We start from the raw sequence: 18,910 nt of genomic DNA, 5'->3' as shown, positions 1-18,910 counted from the left end.
TACACATGTGTTTATGTCTAAAATTTCTACAATTACTTACCAGTATTCGAATTGTTCACAAAAAATAAGCTTCGAGAAAGCTTAACAATTTCTTTTGATAACACTATGTAATATTATATCGCGGTTTCTTTTCTGACAAATATTCGCGTTTTTAGATTTCAGAACACTTGGAAATCAGTCTCCGATGTTCATAACAACGTAAACAAACACGTACTACATGGAAACGATTTCGTTTTCTTTTGGCGTTCGTTGTGTAACGTCGGTTGGTAATGCTAAAGTGATTTGAGTCGGTAGCTGCCCGCGGCACGGAAGGCGGCGGAAGCGCGCTTCTCGTTCGAAAGTCAACACGAGAATGGAGTTTAGTAAGAGCTGTAATCTACAAAGTGTACTCTCTTGGAAAGACCTTCTCGATCGTCCTTCCATGTTACGCGAAGATGGGCGAAGAAAGTTGGTTGGAAATGTGCAGAGTGCAAGATTTGCAGCTGAACGTTGGCGCAAGCCGGTGTAGAATGGTCGACCGACCGATCGGCGCTGACGTGCGAAGCGGCGCGCGGCGCGCGGCGCCTTCTCGACTTCGAGTGCGTTTATTTACAATTTTCACCCATTGCTATAAGAAAATTCAGCCTTTGCTTTAAATAAACATTTTATATTTTATTGCATTTTAAATTGAACCAAGAAAGAGCAAGAACAAAGTTTTTTTTTTAAATTGAGACACATACATCCAAAAGGAAATTCTATCCTGCAACGTGGATTGCACGTGAGTTCTCCTAACTAACTTCTTATATATGGCAGTTTTCATAAATATCGCTGGAGAGCGCTTATTTGTGTATACCGTTATTATCATTCATGTAACCATTCATTCATTTTTATCTATCGATATAGAGTAAAAAAGTAAAGTTTAACTTCATATAATGAGTATGAGATTAAATGACTTTCATGATTTTTAATATTTTGTAATTTACTTGGTTTTAAATATACTACACAGTATGAACTAACTTTACCCTAATAAATAATACTTTAATATTAATAAATAATACTTTAATATTAATAAAAAATACTTTAATATAATAACTTACATAAAATATTGATATTTATTATAAAATAATATTTTTTAAATTTTTTTCAAGAACAATTTGACAAAATATGGTATTTTATAAATGAAAACTACAAATGTGTTCAAATTTTTATTTTTATTTTTAATTTTTAAAGGAATAACCCGCAAAGCGTCTATTTTAGATGCTCGTATGCAGGTAGGATATTGAGGATGTAAAGTACATTGATATAAAAATTACATGCGATTATCCTTGGAAATAAAAACATGGACAACATGCTTCAGAGGAACACAAATGAGATTTTACGTCATAATACTGATAAAGGTATAAAACTTAAAAAAATTATTAGGTACAACCTTCGAGTAGTGTTGAAGAAATTGGTATAAAGTTCAATGTCTCCATCTTGAAAATCTCCAATGACATAGCTTTATAACACACTATATATTACTCTTTTGTTAGTGTGATCTGTTAGCAAAAGAACATCGTGCGTGAAAATAAGTTCTTTAGAATTCAACACGATAATGTAGTCTAGCTACTGATTATACCTACCATACATTAATTTTTGTATTCTGGACCAACGTATTATTTTTACATAAATATATTTATTGTTTTGCATTCAGCATTAGTCTCAGCTCCATATTTTTGAAAATCAGATCAATATGAAGAAGAGAACATTACTGTTGTATTGGAATAAAATTTGGAGAGGAACTGTAGGTTCTTTACTAATAAAAACGAAAATTACATAAAAATCATAATAAGTAAACTTCATAATAAGGTGAGCGAAATTGTATGGTATACGTACGAAATAAAATATTTTCCGCCTTTTTTATCAACTAATTCTGTATAAAATCCATAACAATATACATATGAGGCTATTCAATTGCTTACCTGCTAAATTGTTTGTCATATTTCATGATTATCTTTAAATCACCTCATTTTTTTAATATTCTAATTTTAAAAGTACATCATCATGTTTTATTTACAGGTTACATACGATGTTTAGCGAAATAAAGTTAATGTTTGAGTAGTCGATATAATGTGAGTAAAATGGTATAAACATTCCTGAAAAGCGCCGGACATTTCGAGGTGAAGAGAAAAAAAATACATAGATTAATTAATTGATTTTAAGAGAAATATTTGTGTTTTTATTTTATTATATATATAAATATTTCAATTTTATACTATTTCTGTGAGCCTGAGCGGTTCATTATTAGAAATAGGTATCGAATTGTGGCAGAGCGGGTTCGAACCGAGAAACTCTGACTTAATAGTCTGCGACACTAACCACGGGACCACAACCCGACACAATTTCATTTCGAATAGATAGCAGTTTTCCCTTAAAATTTAAGTTTTCGTATTTGATGCTTACTTGTTTGTTTGTTCAGGTTTTTTGGTATCTTATAAAGCTATTTAAACGATATTTAAAACATGTGGAAGCCGTAAAACTGAATAGAAACGTGAGAAGATAATTCAGATATATAAACAAATAAAAATATTTTACTGTACCTAAACCATAACTAGACAAAAATGTAAGTTTTAAAAAGATAAGTGAAAGCTGCAAAACGAGCTAACAAAATATTTATATTTTTTCGTCACTGCATATTTTTATTTTATTTTAGTATTTAATAAAATTTCTAGTAAATTGTACATTGAAAGAATAAATAATTTGCTATTCTATTTGTAGGAAATATTAATTCAAGTTTACTTTAAATTATATAATACCGAAACTGGCATGATAATTTGGCCAACGACATTTTAGTACTGTTTCAATACAGAGTGAAATAGAATAAAATAAACGCAGTTGACAAAATATAATAAAAAGGAAATGGAAATGTAGCCAAGTAATGTTTTTACTAAAATTGAATGGGTAGAATCATCTTTATTTTTGAATCGTAAAAAGATAAAGGATGGAAGACGAAGAAGTTCATTGTTACATATAAATTTATCACGTGTGACCAATGTTTTCCAATATTTACCAAATCTAGTCGGTAGATTACCTCATAAAGGTAGGGTTTATGAAGACATAATTCTTATATAACGCACTTATAAGTTATACGGCCAGTAGTTGTGGTCAATTAAAATTAAGAGTTAAAATGTAAAACATAGATTTGTTTTTAAAATACAACGGCGAAACTAAATGTCCACTCAAGTCATCAACAAAAACAGCGAGTACAAAAGAAAACTTAAGTCTATAACTTTGAAAGTTTTCAGCGTTTTTGCTTTTGATTCGCTTCGATGATTTTTGGCGAATTCACAAGAAAGTCGTATGTACATATTATAAAAATTACTTTAGCGATTTGTGTTTTTCTCAGTGGATGTAAAAAAAATACCTCGTCAAAAATTGATAGTGAACAAACAATTGTAGGATTAATAAAATTGTAAATATACAATTCTCAAACGAAATCATAATGATAATAAGGACGAAATCATAATAAAAATACAATACAATATTTTCGTATGCTCTTACTATTTATATGGACGGTGTAATAAATACTAATGAAAGAAAAACAAAAGGTTTGTATATACATATATACTTAGCATATGTAACAGAAATTATATTAAAATACCGTTTTTTTATTATTTTAATCGTATACATAATCCTATTTTTTTACCTTGAATATTCATGTGTTTTTGTAAATAATAATTTCAGGTATAAAAGAAAAACTCTCTTATTTGATTTTAAGTTCTTTTCATTTCTTATATTGTACATACATACATATAATACGTATGCCCTTCGTATATAATACGCCCATTTGTAGGCAATATGTATAACATGGAACTAATAAAAATTTCCCATTTTGGTCTATCTACTGAAATTATTGTGCAGAAGAAGTGAAATTATTGTATGTGTCGCCTATTTTCAATATCCACCAGATCCATGTAAGTCGATTTTACAAAAAATATAAATTCTCCGGGTAACGTTTATGTTACAAAGATTTATCTATCTTTAAATAATATATTATGAAATAGAGAAATTTCCCATTTTTTTCAGTATTTACATATAAAAAAAACACGAGGCACAAACCAATAATGACGTCATCTTAATTTTTGACCTATCCCCGCTCTCTGATTGGCCGATACAGGTCAGAAGGCAAGTTCCATGAATATACGGCATTTGAAATACAACGCTGTTTTTAAGTATTTTTTAGCAGGGTTTTGAAGTATATAAATATTTTAAACAGTAAAACCCACAATTTGGACTCCGATAGAGTATTTATTTTAAAATCTTATAAAATTGGATCTGGCGGATTTTGAATGTAAGCGACACGTATATTTGTATCATTTCTCAAGTATTTTATTATATCCTCATTTGTTTTCTTTTCCACAAACATTTAAAACACTACCAATCTAACTCGAGTAATAAATTGATTAACTTTTTTACATAACTTCAAATTTAAATTGAATTTATATGCCTTTAAGTAATTTTTATTGCCTTTAAGAATTCGTAACAGAATTTTAACCAGTTCATTCCTTAAATTATTAAAATATAATTCTGTTAACACATTGTTTGCGGGAAATGGCAAATGTCGTTTATTGCGAACTGTGGGTTAAAGGCGGGACCCGGCAAATGCCGTTGTTTGCGGGATACGACATATTACGGGTTTGTTTGTTGGCGTGTAATAATAACCCCGCAACTAATAATCATAAGTTCTCATTCGTTGACAGATAAAGGTGGAAGTTTGTGTTGATAAACAAAAAATCATCTCATAGACCAATAAAATCAACCCCCGTCATTCGATCCAGATAGATATTAAATGATAATTATTTATCATATATTTTTATTATTATTTATGTTACAAGCAATCATTTAATTATATGGAATGGATAACCATGATATCATTTATTGGGAATATTTCAAATTGAAAATATGTGTAGTGCCATTTACTAAATTGATAACAGGTGTATACATTCAGCTTAGAAGTATGATAAAATTATAACATTATGAGATTGTTTGTTATTTTATCTATGATGACCAAACATTACGCAAAACTTCTTTGAATATTCTAATCAAAAATGTTTGGATTAGAAATTGTGCTAGTTTTAGTAAGTTATATATTTTGCGCTAATTGCAAAAAAACGCCCGCATCCGGCTTAAGTCTATTGTTTTTGGACCCCCCCCTATTACGATGTGTTAATATCTGATCTACTAGCTAATAAAGCAAAGAAGTATATAACATCAAGCTGTAGATGCCAGTACTATATGTTTTATTTTTTGGTATAACTAGGTAACAGTACCCCAAAGGTGACTTATGGTTGAAATGTCGGACACTGTTTTATCCAAAAAATGACATGCCAGGCTAAAATACTCCATGAAAGTCTATATAAAAATCATGCCGGTACATAAAATGTGTTAAGCATGATGCTGAGTAGGGAATGCAATTCAGCGTACATATAACCAGTACTGACGTTAGTTCCTAGGTGGAGGTAACACCATGAAGCCACATTTTAGGCATAACCGATATTTCAAAATGAATTCATATGTAAATATTGTGAAATCAAACATGCAATATTTTGGGTGCATTCAAGTCATGAACACAAATACTAGCTTTAACCACAGAGGGATTGTTTGTAACCAAAGCAGCATTAATAACAATGAAGATTGTAGTAGTTAATCACCCAATAGTGCTACTGAAACACATACATATCATAAAGAGTTAGCTTATGATCGCAGACTTTGCATTAACTTGATTCCTATTTTTAAATACAATCCACTTTAGTCGGCAGATTATGAAAATGAAATAATAGCACATATAACAAGATGGCAAATAATTATTTATGAATAAAAAGAAAAAAGATACATTTTGTAGAAATGTAAATTGTAAAGATAGTATTCCACGTAATAATAACTTCAAGAATGTGTGCAAAGAAACCCACAATGATTATCAAAGATTTTTTAAAGTGCGGATATAACACGGTCATCCATCCTTTGAGATAAATTTTAATTTTAAAATAAAGTGTGTCCACACTCTTGGATAGGTTAGGCCAACAATACACATATTGTCGGCTTGATTCATAAAGTGTCTTACTCCACCTGGATTACGTTGCAGAAGATAAAAATTGTAATAAACCATTGTTTTAAAAAAAAATTTATACAAAAAAAACACTTTGTTGTGTTCAACATGTATGAAGACGTAAATTCTTATTTTCTGTCTTACTCCTCATTACAGAGGGTTGTGACCCTTATGGAAGCAATGTCTCCAGTTATCCCTTGACTGCGCTGCACGTAGCACTCCAACCACCGAGGTGCCTGCTGCTGCCTTAACTTGAACGGCCCATCGTGTGGGGATCTTCCTCTCCCTTTCTTTCCCTTCAGGCTACCGATCACAAACAGTCGTTCCAGGCTATTCTCATTGCCAAGGCATAAATAAAAATGTTTTATTTATTTAATATTTTTTTATATTTTAGAATTCCATTTGGTGAATAAATAATACTCATTATTAAATAAAAGTTTTTGCTCTATTTTGTAAAGTGAGCCGGATGAAGTTAGAAACAACATTTTAAACCGGCTATATTTATTATGTAAATAATTCACAGATTTTTATGTACATTAGTATTTTATTCATATTCAAATGAAGTAATCAAAGAACGTAAACATAAATATTATGGTACATGTAAGTAATTATTTTATGAAAATTATTATCCCAGGGTAATCATACTCTCACTCGACTCAGAATAAATTTGTTGCAGTGCCTGAGTTTTAGGTTGAACTTCACACTGAGCTCCCACAATACAAAGCTTAAGGAGACAGTCTTGTTCGATAGTCGCCCCAGAATATATGACACAATCTTGCAATTGGCATCTGAAATACAAAATGTTAAAAATGTATATTACTTGTGACAACTTTAGGACATAAACCATACCATATTCGTCTTATTTTAATGATACGTCACAAATTAGTTTTTTCACAGGATTCAAAATTTAGCATAGCATATTGTACACACTTAATCTGAGGGACATATTTTTTTATTTTTACATCCATAGTTATTCATAGACGAGGAAACTAAAAATGAAAAATCAAACTTTATTTCAATGGTAACATATAACTATAGATTTTTTTAATGAGTTAGAAGGTTTAATAATGTATCTCTTTAGGCTAGCAACGTTTCAGTAATATTAAGTAGTAGTAGTCCGGGTAATAACTCCAAAGATTTCTATATATTTTACGAGCCAGTACACATTATTTTAATGCAGTAGCCAATTTTTTTGACAAGATATTTTAATTTTAAATGTTACATATAGAAGAAACTGTGCATAGTATTAAAGTTTTCAAATGTGAATTTTATTTGTTGGAATTGAAAAAGAGCATTTTAGTAAAAATGTGAGAAGTATATGATGTATAACTATATAACAGAAAAAAATATAAACGGAATATAATAAATTAATCAATGTCGAGGGAAGCTTAGTCGTAATCGATCTCTGAAAGTTGACTCACATCATGTTCAGAAAAAAATAATCTAGACATTAATGGCAATTCAGGCGATGAAAACGTTCATGATGAATAGATCCCAATTAATCAACGAAGTACATACATTTATTCCTAAAAAAATGGGATTTCGTTTAAGCATTCATTATTTAAATTACCACTTTATATTTTGATTGATTAATATCAAAACATTAGGTTAAATAGTAAAATGATTAGAAACATAATAACCAAAAAATATTTTTACATATGAGAAATACATTATTCAATTCGAAATTAATATTGATTTAATTTCAAAGCAACAACTTTTTTTCTTAAAAGTTGGAAGGCACATCTAAAAAAATTATCTGTACAGGTGGCCCAGAAGAACTAATAATCCAATTTCGTCTTATTTTAATGCTATCTTTTGAGTTATGTATCATTGTAATTTGAATATACATAAAAAAAGTGTATATTCAAGTTCAGTGATTGAAATTATGCTTAGTTATTTCTTTGTGTTCTGTCTTGACTTACGTCAAAATTGGTTTGTTACATATGTATTTCTACTGTAAGAAACTTACCCTTCTTTTACAGTAACATTATTCATGAGAATACAGTTTGCCAGTCGTACTTTGTTTTCGATTTTGCAATGACTTCCTATGATTGAGCACTTTACAGAAGTTTTATCACAAATTGACGTTTGTTCACCAACTACCGATTCATCGTCTATTTGTTTAGATTTAACATCACTGTTTGGGTGAATTCTGGTCAATGTATTTGTTTTAGATATGGTTTCCCATTTTTTCATAATCTGCAATGAAACATGAAAAGTATTGAAATGATAGAATTAGAAGATTATTCAGGATTTAAAATTGGATAAGCCTCATGGCGTGTCTTATACACTGAATTTAATGTTCAAAGTCTGATACCCAGTCTGTAATAATCTAATTTTTTTATTGGGAAATGGGATTGATAGCATGGTGGAAAAACCAAATAGGTCAATGCTAAATTTGCTGCAAACTGAGATATATGTATATACTTCACTTATACAATAGTTGAGAGTTGTATTTCAAAAACCTCTCCAATTCCACCATTCACAATTTTATAGGAGAGCGAAGCATACACAATCTTTAAGAATGTGATTGTTATACGCAGTGCACTCGTAATGTTTTTGAAATACATGAAATAAAATTTTGTTCAACACAATGAATTTTAATTTGTTTTACACATATTATATAACTCTAGTATTTGTTTAATAATTGTTTTTTTATTAAGAAAAAGTTGAAATCTGCATTTCCGTCAAGCATTGAAATCGCTGAAACCAAAACCAAAAACAGCAGCCAATAAAAAACGAAGAGTGATAAATATAAAGCAATTTCACTTTTTAACAACCAATATAACAAGGTTTAATTTATATGTATTTTTTTTTTATATCAGGCGACCAATATTAAAGACCTTATATGGATTCTTCTAACCCTTATACACACCCAATGGTATATAGGACACTGTATCGTATCGAAGCAGTGTTATCTTGATAGTTAAAAACATGAAGAAAAGGTAAGTACTGCACTTCAGATACAATTCCTAAACAAATATTACACTGAAAATCACTAATATTTATTATGATCAGTGTTTTCAAAATGTTTTCAAAATAAAGAGAATACTCGGTAAAATTATTATTGTGAAACTTACTTTACTGTTTATGAGACAGTATGCTGACAATGTGTTAACTCTGATAGCGAAACTATCTTTCGGTGGTATATAAGCGTAGCATCTTATAATGTCATCATGATAGCATCCCTTCATTCCATAAACATGATCATTGTATGTTGATACTTTTTTAATGATTTCATCAAATCCTTCCTGAGTAGCAAAAGTAAAAATATCTCTATGCGTAGTTGCATGAGCAACAGAAGCATTTTTATCATCTACAAAAGGTAGTACCGGTCTGGAAAGCTGTTTCTTTACAATATAAGGTAAAAGTTCCCCCTTTACAGTGGTGAAATGTTGTTCTTCTTGTAAAAACTTAAGCAACCACTTTTTTAACACATACACATGAGAGTCTAGTAGTCTGCTGTGTAAACTAAGGGTTGGATGTTTCTTCAGGAGAACATTCGGAAGATCAACCGTTTCATCAAAATCACTTGCACTGGCTAAAAATACAAGTCGACTCGTTTCTTTATCCAGACCGATTAGATCCCTTTCTGGTTTTTCTTTACTTTTGGGTCCTGGAACTTGAATATATTCCTGCGGTCCGTTATCGAAGAGCAAGGACACAGCAGCGGCATTATGTTTCCTAAACAAGTCCAGAACATTATCCAAGTTAACATCCGTAATGAAATCACACGACAATACAACTATATCCGTTACTATTCGGTCATGGATATGACGAAGAGAGTCGGCAGTTCCCCAGTCCTTTTCCGAAGGAATCAATAGATATTCAATTTTGATCTTTAATCCTGTTTTAGATAATGCAATTTCAATTTCAGTTTTTTCAGTATCTAGAACGATTAACATAACATCTGAAATAAAAACAAAACAAGATTAAAAACAAATATTAATGAGTTAGAACCTTCAAGGTTATATATAAATGATGATAAAAATTAAATAAAAAAAATAATTTTATATAATTTATACAGTGCCATTTTCATGAACTACTAACTACCTCAAGGGCACTTTTATAGATGTGGATTATGATATTTAAATGATAATGATCGATCAAAAAATATTTTAAAGTAGGTCGTCAACGTGTCAAAAACGTGTCTGTGGTTGGAGGGGGGGGGGAAGTGGAGCCACCGCATTATTGTTGTGCCTTCTTCTCGGTCTTTTTGGGCTAAAGCATAGCCAAGATGTTGGGCAGGATGCCTCCCTGAGTGAGAGCAACTTGTTGAACTCTTTGTCATTGTGGATTGCCAACTGTGGATGGTGGGATGGTGATCCTGGCCTTCTTCTTGTCTCTGGCGACACTGCTGGTCAACTCTAACACCACGGTAACTAGGAACTCCATGACGGGGCCCCCTCTCGAACATCCTTTGGTTTTATTCTCACTTTGGTTCCCTTTCCGCGACCGACATGGTGTCTCGGAAATTCTCTACATTTTTTAGCGTTAGGACAGACAGATGCGAGCTGGTATGTTTTAGGTGTTTGAAATTGCCGCCCGGTTCTTGTACGCCATAGTCTATTGTATGCTCTCATTATATTTTTATTTCCATAATTCGTTGCCGAGCAGGCTAAGGAATGCGAGTGTATATACATTACACCACTATGACATCATAATGTACATCGATTCCAGTCATCAGTTCCGATTCAAGTTCTTAGAAATGCACCATGCTAGCTCGGAGGTGCATTGTCGTATGAATCACAGAATGATAACATTGATGCATTTTTCTCAAATAATAGGTAACCTTTAGAACTATTGATCATTTCAAGGTAACACTAATCACATTATTTCTAAAATGTAAAAAATTACGGACTTAAGATGCAAATGTCGTGCAGAAACTAAATAAATGATGGAACATGCTCATTAGCAGCCACTGCTGGCGCTTAATGAACCACTATGATAAGCCTACCGATAATATCTATTTTTTTAATTGGATATTTTATACAATTCTATAAGCTTTTATAGTAAAGTAATATTAATGACACAAAAGAAGATTCCATGGGGTCGATGACGTGTTATGTCAAAAAGTAATAATGATTAACCTTAAGTGACTCCAAAAATAAATATGAACTTGGGTTATTTACAATCAACAAAAAATGAATCAAATCAATGTGGAATTAAGCAAGAGTTTTGAGATGATATAAATAAAATATGCACAAACCATGAAACCCTTGACGTTCGAGCAAATTCAAAGGGTACCAAACAAGTGGATATGGTCCAACAGGCAGGAGACATTTCGGAAGAGCACCTGGAATATCGGGTAAACGAGAACCACGACCACCAGCCATTACAACAGCTTGAAACTCTAACATTTTTGAAGCAGGTTCTAGTTTCATTGATTTAACCTAAAAACCGTGAAGTTATCGTAAATTACACTCGATATAGTAAGTATAAAATTAATATTATATTGCATAACGGTACATTTAGTAGAGGAATTTGAATTATAAAGTATCATTAAAATATAATTACATAAAAGTGAATGCAAAGCCCCAATCTGGCAAACAGCCTGTATGACAGAACTAGAATTCGTAATATTTGACATGACAGTAAATTTTCACAGACAAATAGCGTTAAAAAAGATAACTAAATATTTTTGTCTATGGTTACATACGCATATAAAGTGTGACGTACAAAGTTTTTTTTCGTTTCGAATAAAAATTAATTACATAGGCAAATTCAATACAAAGTATAAATGAACATCATGAACAAATGACTTTGTGGGGTTGCGATGTCAAAGAAATAGTTTTTTTTTCTCTCCTGTAACCAGGATTTTATTTTATTTTAATAATATAATAGTTAGAATAAAAACATTAGCTACAGTCACATAAATGTTAGTTTATTCAATAAAATACCTATTTTTTTTTTTATTATAAAGAAGTATGCGTTCGTCCTATATTGTTTATTATTATTCGCGAGCATCACAAAACAATACCAATAAACAATTTTACCATGCATACTTAGTTATTTTTCAGTAAATAAATAAATAAAATGAGTATAACTAATTTCTATTGATTTAAAAAAAGGTTTTCATTTTTACATTTTTCTTCATTGTTAATTTTTGGAAATAAGAAAAATAAACATGTAAATATATGAAAAGCCAGCGCTGAATTGAGCAAATGTATATAGTTAAACGAAAAATAAATGGTGTAATCAATCTGGAAATGCTCAATTTTAAAAAACAATCAGTGAACACAACATGTATTTTTTATTAAAAATCTTTCAACGATAAATCATAAATAAAACATCTTTGTATACTTATTTATATGAAGAGCAAGAGGATTTCGTCGTAACCGACATCGTCATACTGATCGCCGTTATTAAAATAAATATAAGTGATCAAGTAGATGGCCAGTACTTGTGAATACGAAAACGAAATTCTTCAAGGAATGTTAGTAGACGGACAGTAAAATTATGTAGAACCAGGGTTGGGATTTTTCCGGTTTACACCGGTTCGCTAGAACCGGTACCTAATTTTTTTAAGAGTTCGCCGAACCGGTCCTTGTTGTCACACAATATTCCGATTGAGATTATGTATCGGAGCACGATTGGTTTACTTGGATCGCCACGTAAAAATATTTGAACCTCACGAAAAAAAAAATATTGGTAAAAAAACATTTAGTAAAAAGAATACCGTGAAAGATATACGCATATATAGCATTTAGAGCATTCTCAGTTGTTATGTGAATGTTTTGTTTATGTGCAGAATAAAAATAAAACAAATAAATGAATAAATGTAAAAACTTTTTTTTATAGAGGGTGGGGGGGTAGGGGTAGTACCTAAAGGGCGAACTGGTTTTTGAAAAAACGAACTGGTTTAAATCTCATCACTGTGTATTAATTTATGTTGGTTATTTTTTTTTATAAAAATCTATCTTGTAACAAAATATTGTAAATTAAAAAAAAATACATATTTAATTTAAAATTACACACTCTAATTACACAGCTATATAACAGATAGTACGTAACTAAGAGTTATGTCTTTATCATAAAATCGAAAGGATAAAACACAAACAAACAAAAAACTGTATAATTTAGAAAAAAAATACCGTTCCAATAAATAAATTTACAATCTACCACAAAAATATAAATAAACCAACCATAAATATAAATTTAAAAATTTAATCACGCGCGTAATGTCATTTCATTATTTTTTTTGTGGGAATTGAAATATCGAAATAGGTAGTTATACATAATTTTACATCAAGCCTGTCCGTCTACTCACATTCCCTGGGGAATTTTATTTTATTATATACATAACTACTGGCCATCTAACTTGATCACATATTTATTTTGATAACGACGATCAGTCTGACGATGTCGGTTAAGACGAAACGCTGTTGCTCGTCATATAAATAAGTGCGCAAAGCCAAAGATCTATTTTGTTTATTTTTTGTTGTTGAAATATTTTTTGATTAGAATACATGTTGTGTTTACTAATTTTGTATGAAATTGATCCTTACCACACTAGTTTAATCAAATTGTTTTTTTTTTGCGATTAATGATATTCATTTATTCAAGTCAGCACCGGCATTAACTATTATAAAATGTTTATTTTTCTCGGGAATTTTCAATCGTAAAAAAGCATAATCTATTGTTAAGTCATTAGATATTAGGTTTACTTATTTTATCTTTTTATACAAAAAGGAAATGGTGTATAGTACAATTTTTTGTTGCTGTTATTTAGCTAGGCTCAAGAAAATTTACTAAAAAAATATAGAACGATATATTAAACAAAAAAATATCAATCAACACATATATTTAATATGAACACAACAAACTCAAATACACAAATAAATGCATAAATAAAATATATTACATATAAACATACTATAAATAAATAAGAGAAAAATATTTAAAGAAATAAAAATAAAATAAATAAATACATGTATACACAGATATATTTATATTATTAGGTTCCTATATGGTTATAAATTTCCCAGATATTATTATATTTTGTTTACAAATTAAATAATGTATATAACTGAATAAAAATGAACGAATGGTTTTAATGGGTAAAATTATTTTGACAGATAAAAGGGATCTTGATGAAATTACATTTTCCAATCTATAAAACATTGAATAACTTCCTTTTGAAGTATGGTAGTCCGGTCCTAAAAGTGTCGAGCTGACTAAAATATTCATTGTTTTTTGAACAACTGCGGTGTAGTAAAAGGAGTTTTTTGTTTATTTATTTAAAAAAAAAAGTGTTTTGAAATCGATGCGCTAACCTAACACATGTTACGTAAATATTTCGTAACAAATATAGAATGCTATTCCTCTTTACGTGTAACGACCTGAAATGCTACATAGGTATATATGAAAACATACTTCAACTTTTATAAAATAAACGATAAAAGATCACCCATCTGTAAATACCCAATGATAGTTTTTTCAATTTTTCTAATTGGAGGATACTTCTTCCAAATTTTTTTTTAATAAGGGCAATTTATTGACCCTATTTAAACTTTTTACCAAAGCTACACACATCTACCTGTGCTATGAATAATATATTGTTTCGGTATAGAAACGCCGTTGGAGCTAATTAAAGAGCATGCAATGGTTGTTGAAGACATAATGAAAATTGTACGAATGGATAAATAGTTTATGAGGGGTTAGAGTTAGGGCAGAGTAAGGCCCGGTGTACACTGTGAAATTTGGCATGCGATAGAGACAGTCATTATACATAATTGTATTCGACTATTGGACCTTCAAGCGGCTCCATCATAATTAACTTATTAGAATGGACAGTAAATCGATCAATCTGTTTACATAGAGATCCAGTAGCTGGAGTAAAGTAACTATTTTTACTCACGTGACACACACACACACACACACTCACTCACTCACACACACACACACACACACACACACACACACACACACACACACACACACACATGTATTTAGCGGGTTATAAATATTAAAAAAATATGTGGTGGTCACAATTTATTTGATTAAAGCACAAGTCTAACCATATCTTTACTTTATTCCACATTCTAATACAAAAGTAATGCTGTAGCGATAGCGGACAATTCCTTGGCTCAAAGACAAAACAGTCATACTGGTTAAGACAGCCATGCTAATCATTCTAAGGAAGTTGTTGGCATTGTTTCTTCGTGGAACTTTTTGAGCGAACGTTGAAGAATTGATGACTGTTGACGGTTGGCTCAAAGTACTATTGATGGTTGTCAAATATGTAATAACATTGAAAGAATTTTTCCGCCTCCGTGGTGTAATGGTCAGCGTGTTTAGCTACCGTGGAGGTCCCGTGTTCGATTCCCAGGGGGGTGAAAATAAATATTAGTGATTTTGCACTGTAATATTTATCTAATATTTTCCTGGACTGGTTCCTGAAGCGCAAGAGTGATCACATTGCCTTCATGTAAGTAATGATCAAGATAACACTGCGCCAATTCGATGCAGTGCCCAATGCACCATTGGGTGTGGATAAGGGTTATAAGTAATAAGTAAGTAAGAATGCGAGATGGTGATATCACAAATACAATGTTAGCAGAGATGGTTGTTTCCTTCCTTGTTTTAAAGGAAGCTCAACACCTAAACTCGATCAGAAACTTACATTCAATAGTAGATGAATACGGTGAATAGGCTAGTATGAAGAAACAAAGAATCTTGACTAAGAAGGTAAAATAATTTGACCAACTAAAGGACTTGCACATCACTGAACTGACGATGTTGGATAGTGGCCGGTATGCATATATTAAAAAAGGACCAAAAATTATAAGCTTATATAGAACGTGTGGTTAGGAAACCGTTCGTTTTTAGTAGTTGGCGAAAAGGTATTGATGTAGTCCTTGCTAAAGATAAACAGCGTGATAAACCAGTGTTTATTAATGTACATATCTAGGTACTATTTACAAAAGTATTTCAGTTAGCTGCCAGTATTTCAGAATTCCAGCTGCCTCTTATTACTCGATGGAATTATTTATCGTCGAAACCACTGACGCATAGATATAAATTTTTCAGTGTTTTACTGAAACAGGCCGAAAGTTTTAGGGGTGGAATCATGAACACTATCGATGTCGAGAAAATTCGTGTTGGTAAGCTCAACTTAATAGTATTTCTAACAACTTGTGTATTTCGAAACCGGCTGCCACGCGTCGCGGCTTCACCATCTTGAGACCCAATTACGAACACCATTGACATTCGATTTAATATCGTGACTTTAAGTTTTACTATTTCTTTTCGTACAGAAGTTTACGCATTATAGTAGTCATTTTAAGTTCGCGCTGTACTCGTACTAGCGGGTTTTCTGCAACACATCATTAGACCACACACTATTTTTTACTTTTACCACTTCTATTAGGGGAAAAAAGAAATGGTTATTTCATTTGAATGTCAAATTTCACTTCTAGAAAATACGTGTCGACGCGTCGATCAACTCTCTTAAATTACGAACGTGCTAGTAATACTTTTTAATATTTCTTTAAAATCGGCCTAAGGGAGCATCTTCACAGCAATTTTTTAAATGTATTTAGAAGTTTATTTAATGCTGAAAACATTTTAATGATTTTTTTGCTGACTATACTGAAAAAAAAAACATTTGCATGAACGATACCACATAACGCATTTAGAGATTATGTTTGATAAAAGCATTTATCGCTTTATGTGCCTATTTTTTTATTATTAGTTTACAACATTTTAAGTGTGTCCAAATACTTGTTCACAAATCTGGATTTTCTCCAATTATAAAGGCTATTTTTCATATTATTTTTTGACATTGGAGATAATTCGGATTTGTGAACATTGAAAAATTAAATTCTGACGCCAGCTGGTTGCCCTCTTCAGGGTAGAATCTATTATTTAAAATGATGTAACTTTTACAATAGTTTGTGTGAATTAAAACCTTTGTTAACAAACATGGGTTTTTCCACTAAGGAGTTATCACATACATACTGATGCTTTCATACTTCTTTTGCCAACACCATACTTCGCTTCCACACATATCAGTTGGAACCAGGACTCCGTTGTGAAATGTTATTTAATTAAAAAATGTTGTAAATAAAAAGAACAAAATAAGTTCAAGATTTTTAAAATTTCAGCATTCAACTATCAAAGTTCATGTAAATTGGATTCTGGTCACCCTAGAACAAAACGAAAAGAAAATCTACCTACATAAATCCTATCCATTCAACTGCATAATTCATCGGCTCAGATCTGAATGACTCTTTACTGTAGAGAAAAGTAAAAGAAATTCAGTCTCAGTGGATACTAAAAATAAACAAAACTTCAAACATCCCTTTGGTTCTGGGCCTGTACGGGTATTTTTCATTAATATAAAGAGTTTTTTTTATACTATTGTAGACGGTTTTGAATATTATAATAAAATAAAAGTATTTGAAAAAAATACCAGTTTATTATTATTTTAATAAACTGGAATTTTTATTTTTATTAAGAATCATCTTCTTCTGACATAGGTCACCACTTTGAGTCGATGTAGTGTAAACTAAATTATTACTTCATGCCTTGGGTTTAGGTAATAAACCAGGAAAGCATTCAATAAGTATTAGATAAAAATAAATAAATATAAAATCAATTTACTATCGTCCCCCGTGTCATCAAAATTAAGACCTTCATATTTTTAATAATAACCACATTATATATTTTTATGGTAATTTATTTATCATATTTGTTGATCGGTAACAAAGTTCATCGTATAAGCATTTTGTTAATGGGGAAAGATAATAAAATAGTATAAAATGTCCAGGAGTTACATATTGGAATATTGGTTTATTCGATGTTTAGTTCATTACAAATAACCAAATTTATCCTGTTGATTTTTAGAGGGTTGTAAGAAAAGAAATGGGATCCTTTCCACAAAATTTAATTTGAATTTGAATAAGTTGAATGAAAGCATAACATCCTTTAGATAAATTATTATCTTTATATAATATCCTGGTAGGTACTTAACGATAAAGCAAATTTACAATAAAAAATATTTTCATCGTTTCTCCAACCTCTGTGATTTCAGTAATACGCGTATTAAAAAAAACCTTTTTAAAATAAAAGACTAAATTATTGAATTTCTTTAGAAATATTTCAATCACAAATATTTTTGTTTTTCCAGTAAATACTGTTTTTTTTCAGTAAATACAGTAAATACAAATGCTTTTTTCAAACTCGAAACTTGTTATACCCGCTTCGTGTTGCTATAGATCAGTCGGGTTGAATAGAAATGAAGGAAAAAAGAAAGCACACATTTCTAATGAACGCTAAAAATAAGTTAAAAACTTTGAAAGATTTTTTAAGGATATTTTTATTTATTTAGGTATGTGCGTTAAAAATTCATTAAATGAATGTATTTAATCGATACACATACATATTTTGGTGTTCGGTTAGACAGTGCCCATTTGTATTTTCCTTCATATTTTACTCCAGTATTTTGATATTGTAAAGATATTCAGTTTTAAAGTGCTCACTTGACTCGGTAAAAGCACGATTTTCGAACTTAGGGTTGGGACATGGCATGTCGACGTGTTCATAGTTTACATATATACGAGTAAACTCGTATATGCAGTACGTGTGAATTGTAAGAAATAGCTATTACATGAGTGTTAAACACTAACCCGTGTCAACGCAGCGTGACTTAAAGAGTTCTAAAGTTAAAAGTACTGTTAGACTGTTGGTTTTAAATCGAGGGTTAAGTTACATAAACGTATAATATGTAGGTACGTATACTCACTTATATGAATTTTCTCGTTGATTTAAAAAATACATTATAAACAAAAGTCTAAATAAATTATATTTATAATGAGTAATATGAATTTCTAATATGAGGAT

At 30.7% G+C, this 18,910-nt stretch overlaps 2 protein-coding genes across 3 annotated transcripts in view; both read right to left on the bottom strand.

Annotated features, from left to right (window-relative positions):
* The window catches only part of LOC148303182 (pancreatic triacylglycerol lipase-like), a 40,921-nt gene extending 40,570 nt beyond the window's left edge, over positions 1–351 (bottom strand). The window contains exon 1 of one of the 2 annotated variants that reach the window (XM_088270383.1): positions 41–351. The gene's annotated coding sequence lies outside the window, so the exon portion shown is untranslated. The remainder of the gene's footprint in view (positions 1–40) is intronic. The other variant, XM_088270385.1, reaches the window with a different exon arrangement.
* Positions 352–6,512: 6,161 nt separating this feature from the next.
* On the bottom strand, positions 6,513–11,660 carry LOC148303181 (translation initiation factor eIF2B subunit gamma-like). The gene is made up of 5 exons (XM_088270392.1): positions 11,582–11,660; positions 11,274–11,457; positions 9,145–9,974; positions 8,034–8,263; positions 6,513–6,852 (listed from the first exon to the last, which is right to left on the bottom strand). Exons 2-5 carry the CDS (start codon positions 11,446–11,448, stop codon positions 6,690–6,692), a joined length of 1,398 nt encoding a protein of 465 aa, XP_088126518.1. The 5' UTR covers positions 11,449–11,457; positions 11,582–11,660; the 3' UTR covers positions 6,513–6,689.
* Positions 11,661–18,910: the final 7,250 nt, after the last annotated feature.

Source organism: Brachycentrus maculatus, unplaced genomic scaffold, assembly GCF_059751285.1.
Source record: "Brachycentrus maculatus isolate JH-2025_06_01 unplaced genomic scaffold, ASM5975128v1 h1tg000381l, whole genome shotgun sequence".
Lineage (NCBI taxonomy): Eukaryota > Metazoa > Arthropoda > Insecta > Trichoptera > Brachycentridae > Brachycentrus > Brachycentrus maculatus.
The sequence above is the reverse complement of the archived record's forward strand: the minus strand, read 5'-3'. Positions and strand labels throughout refer to the sequence as shown.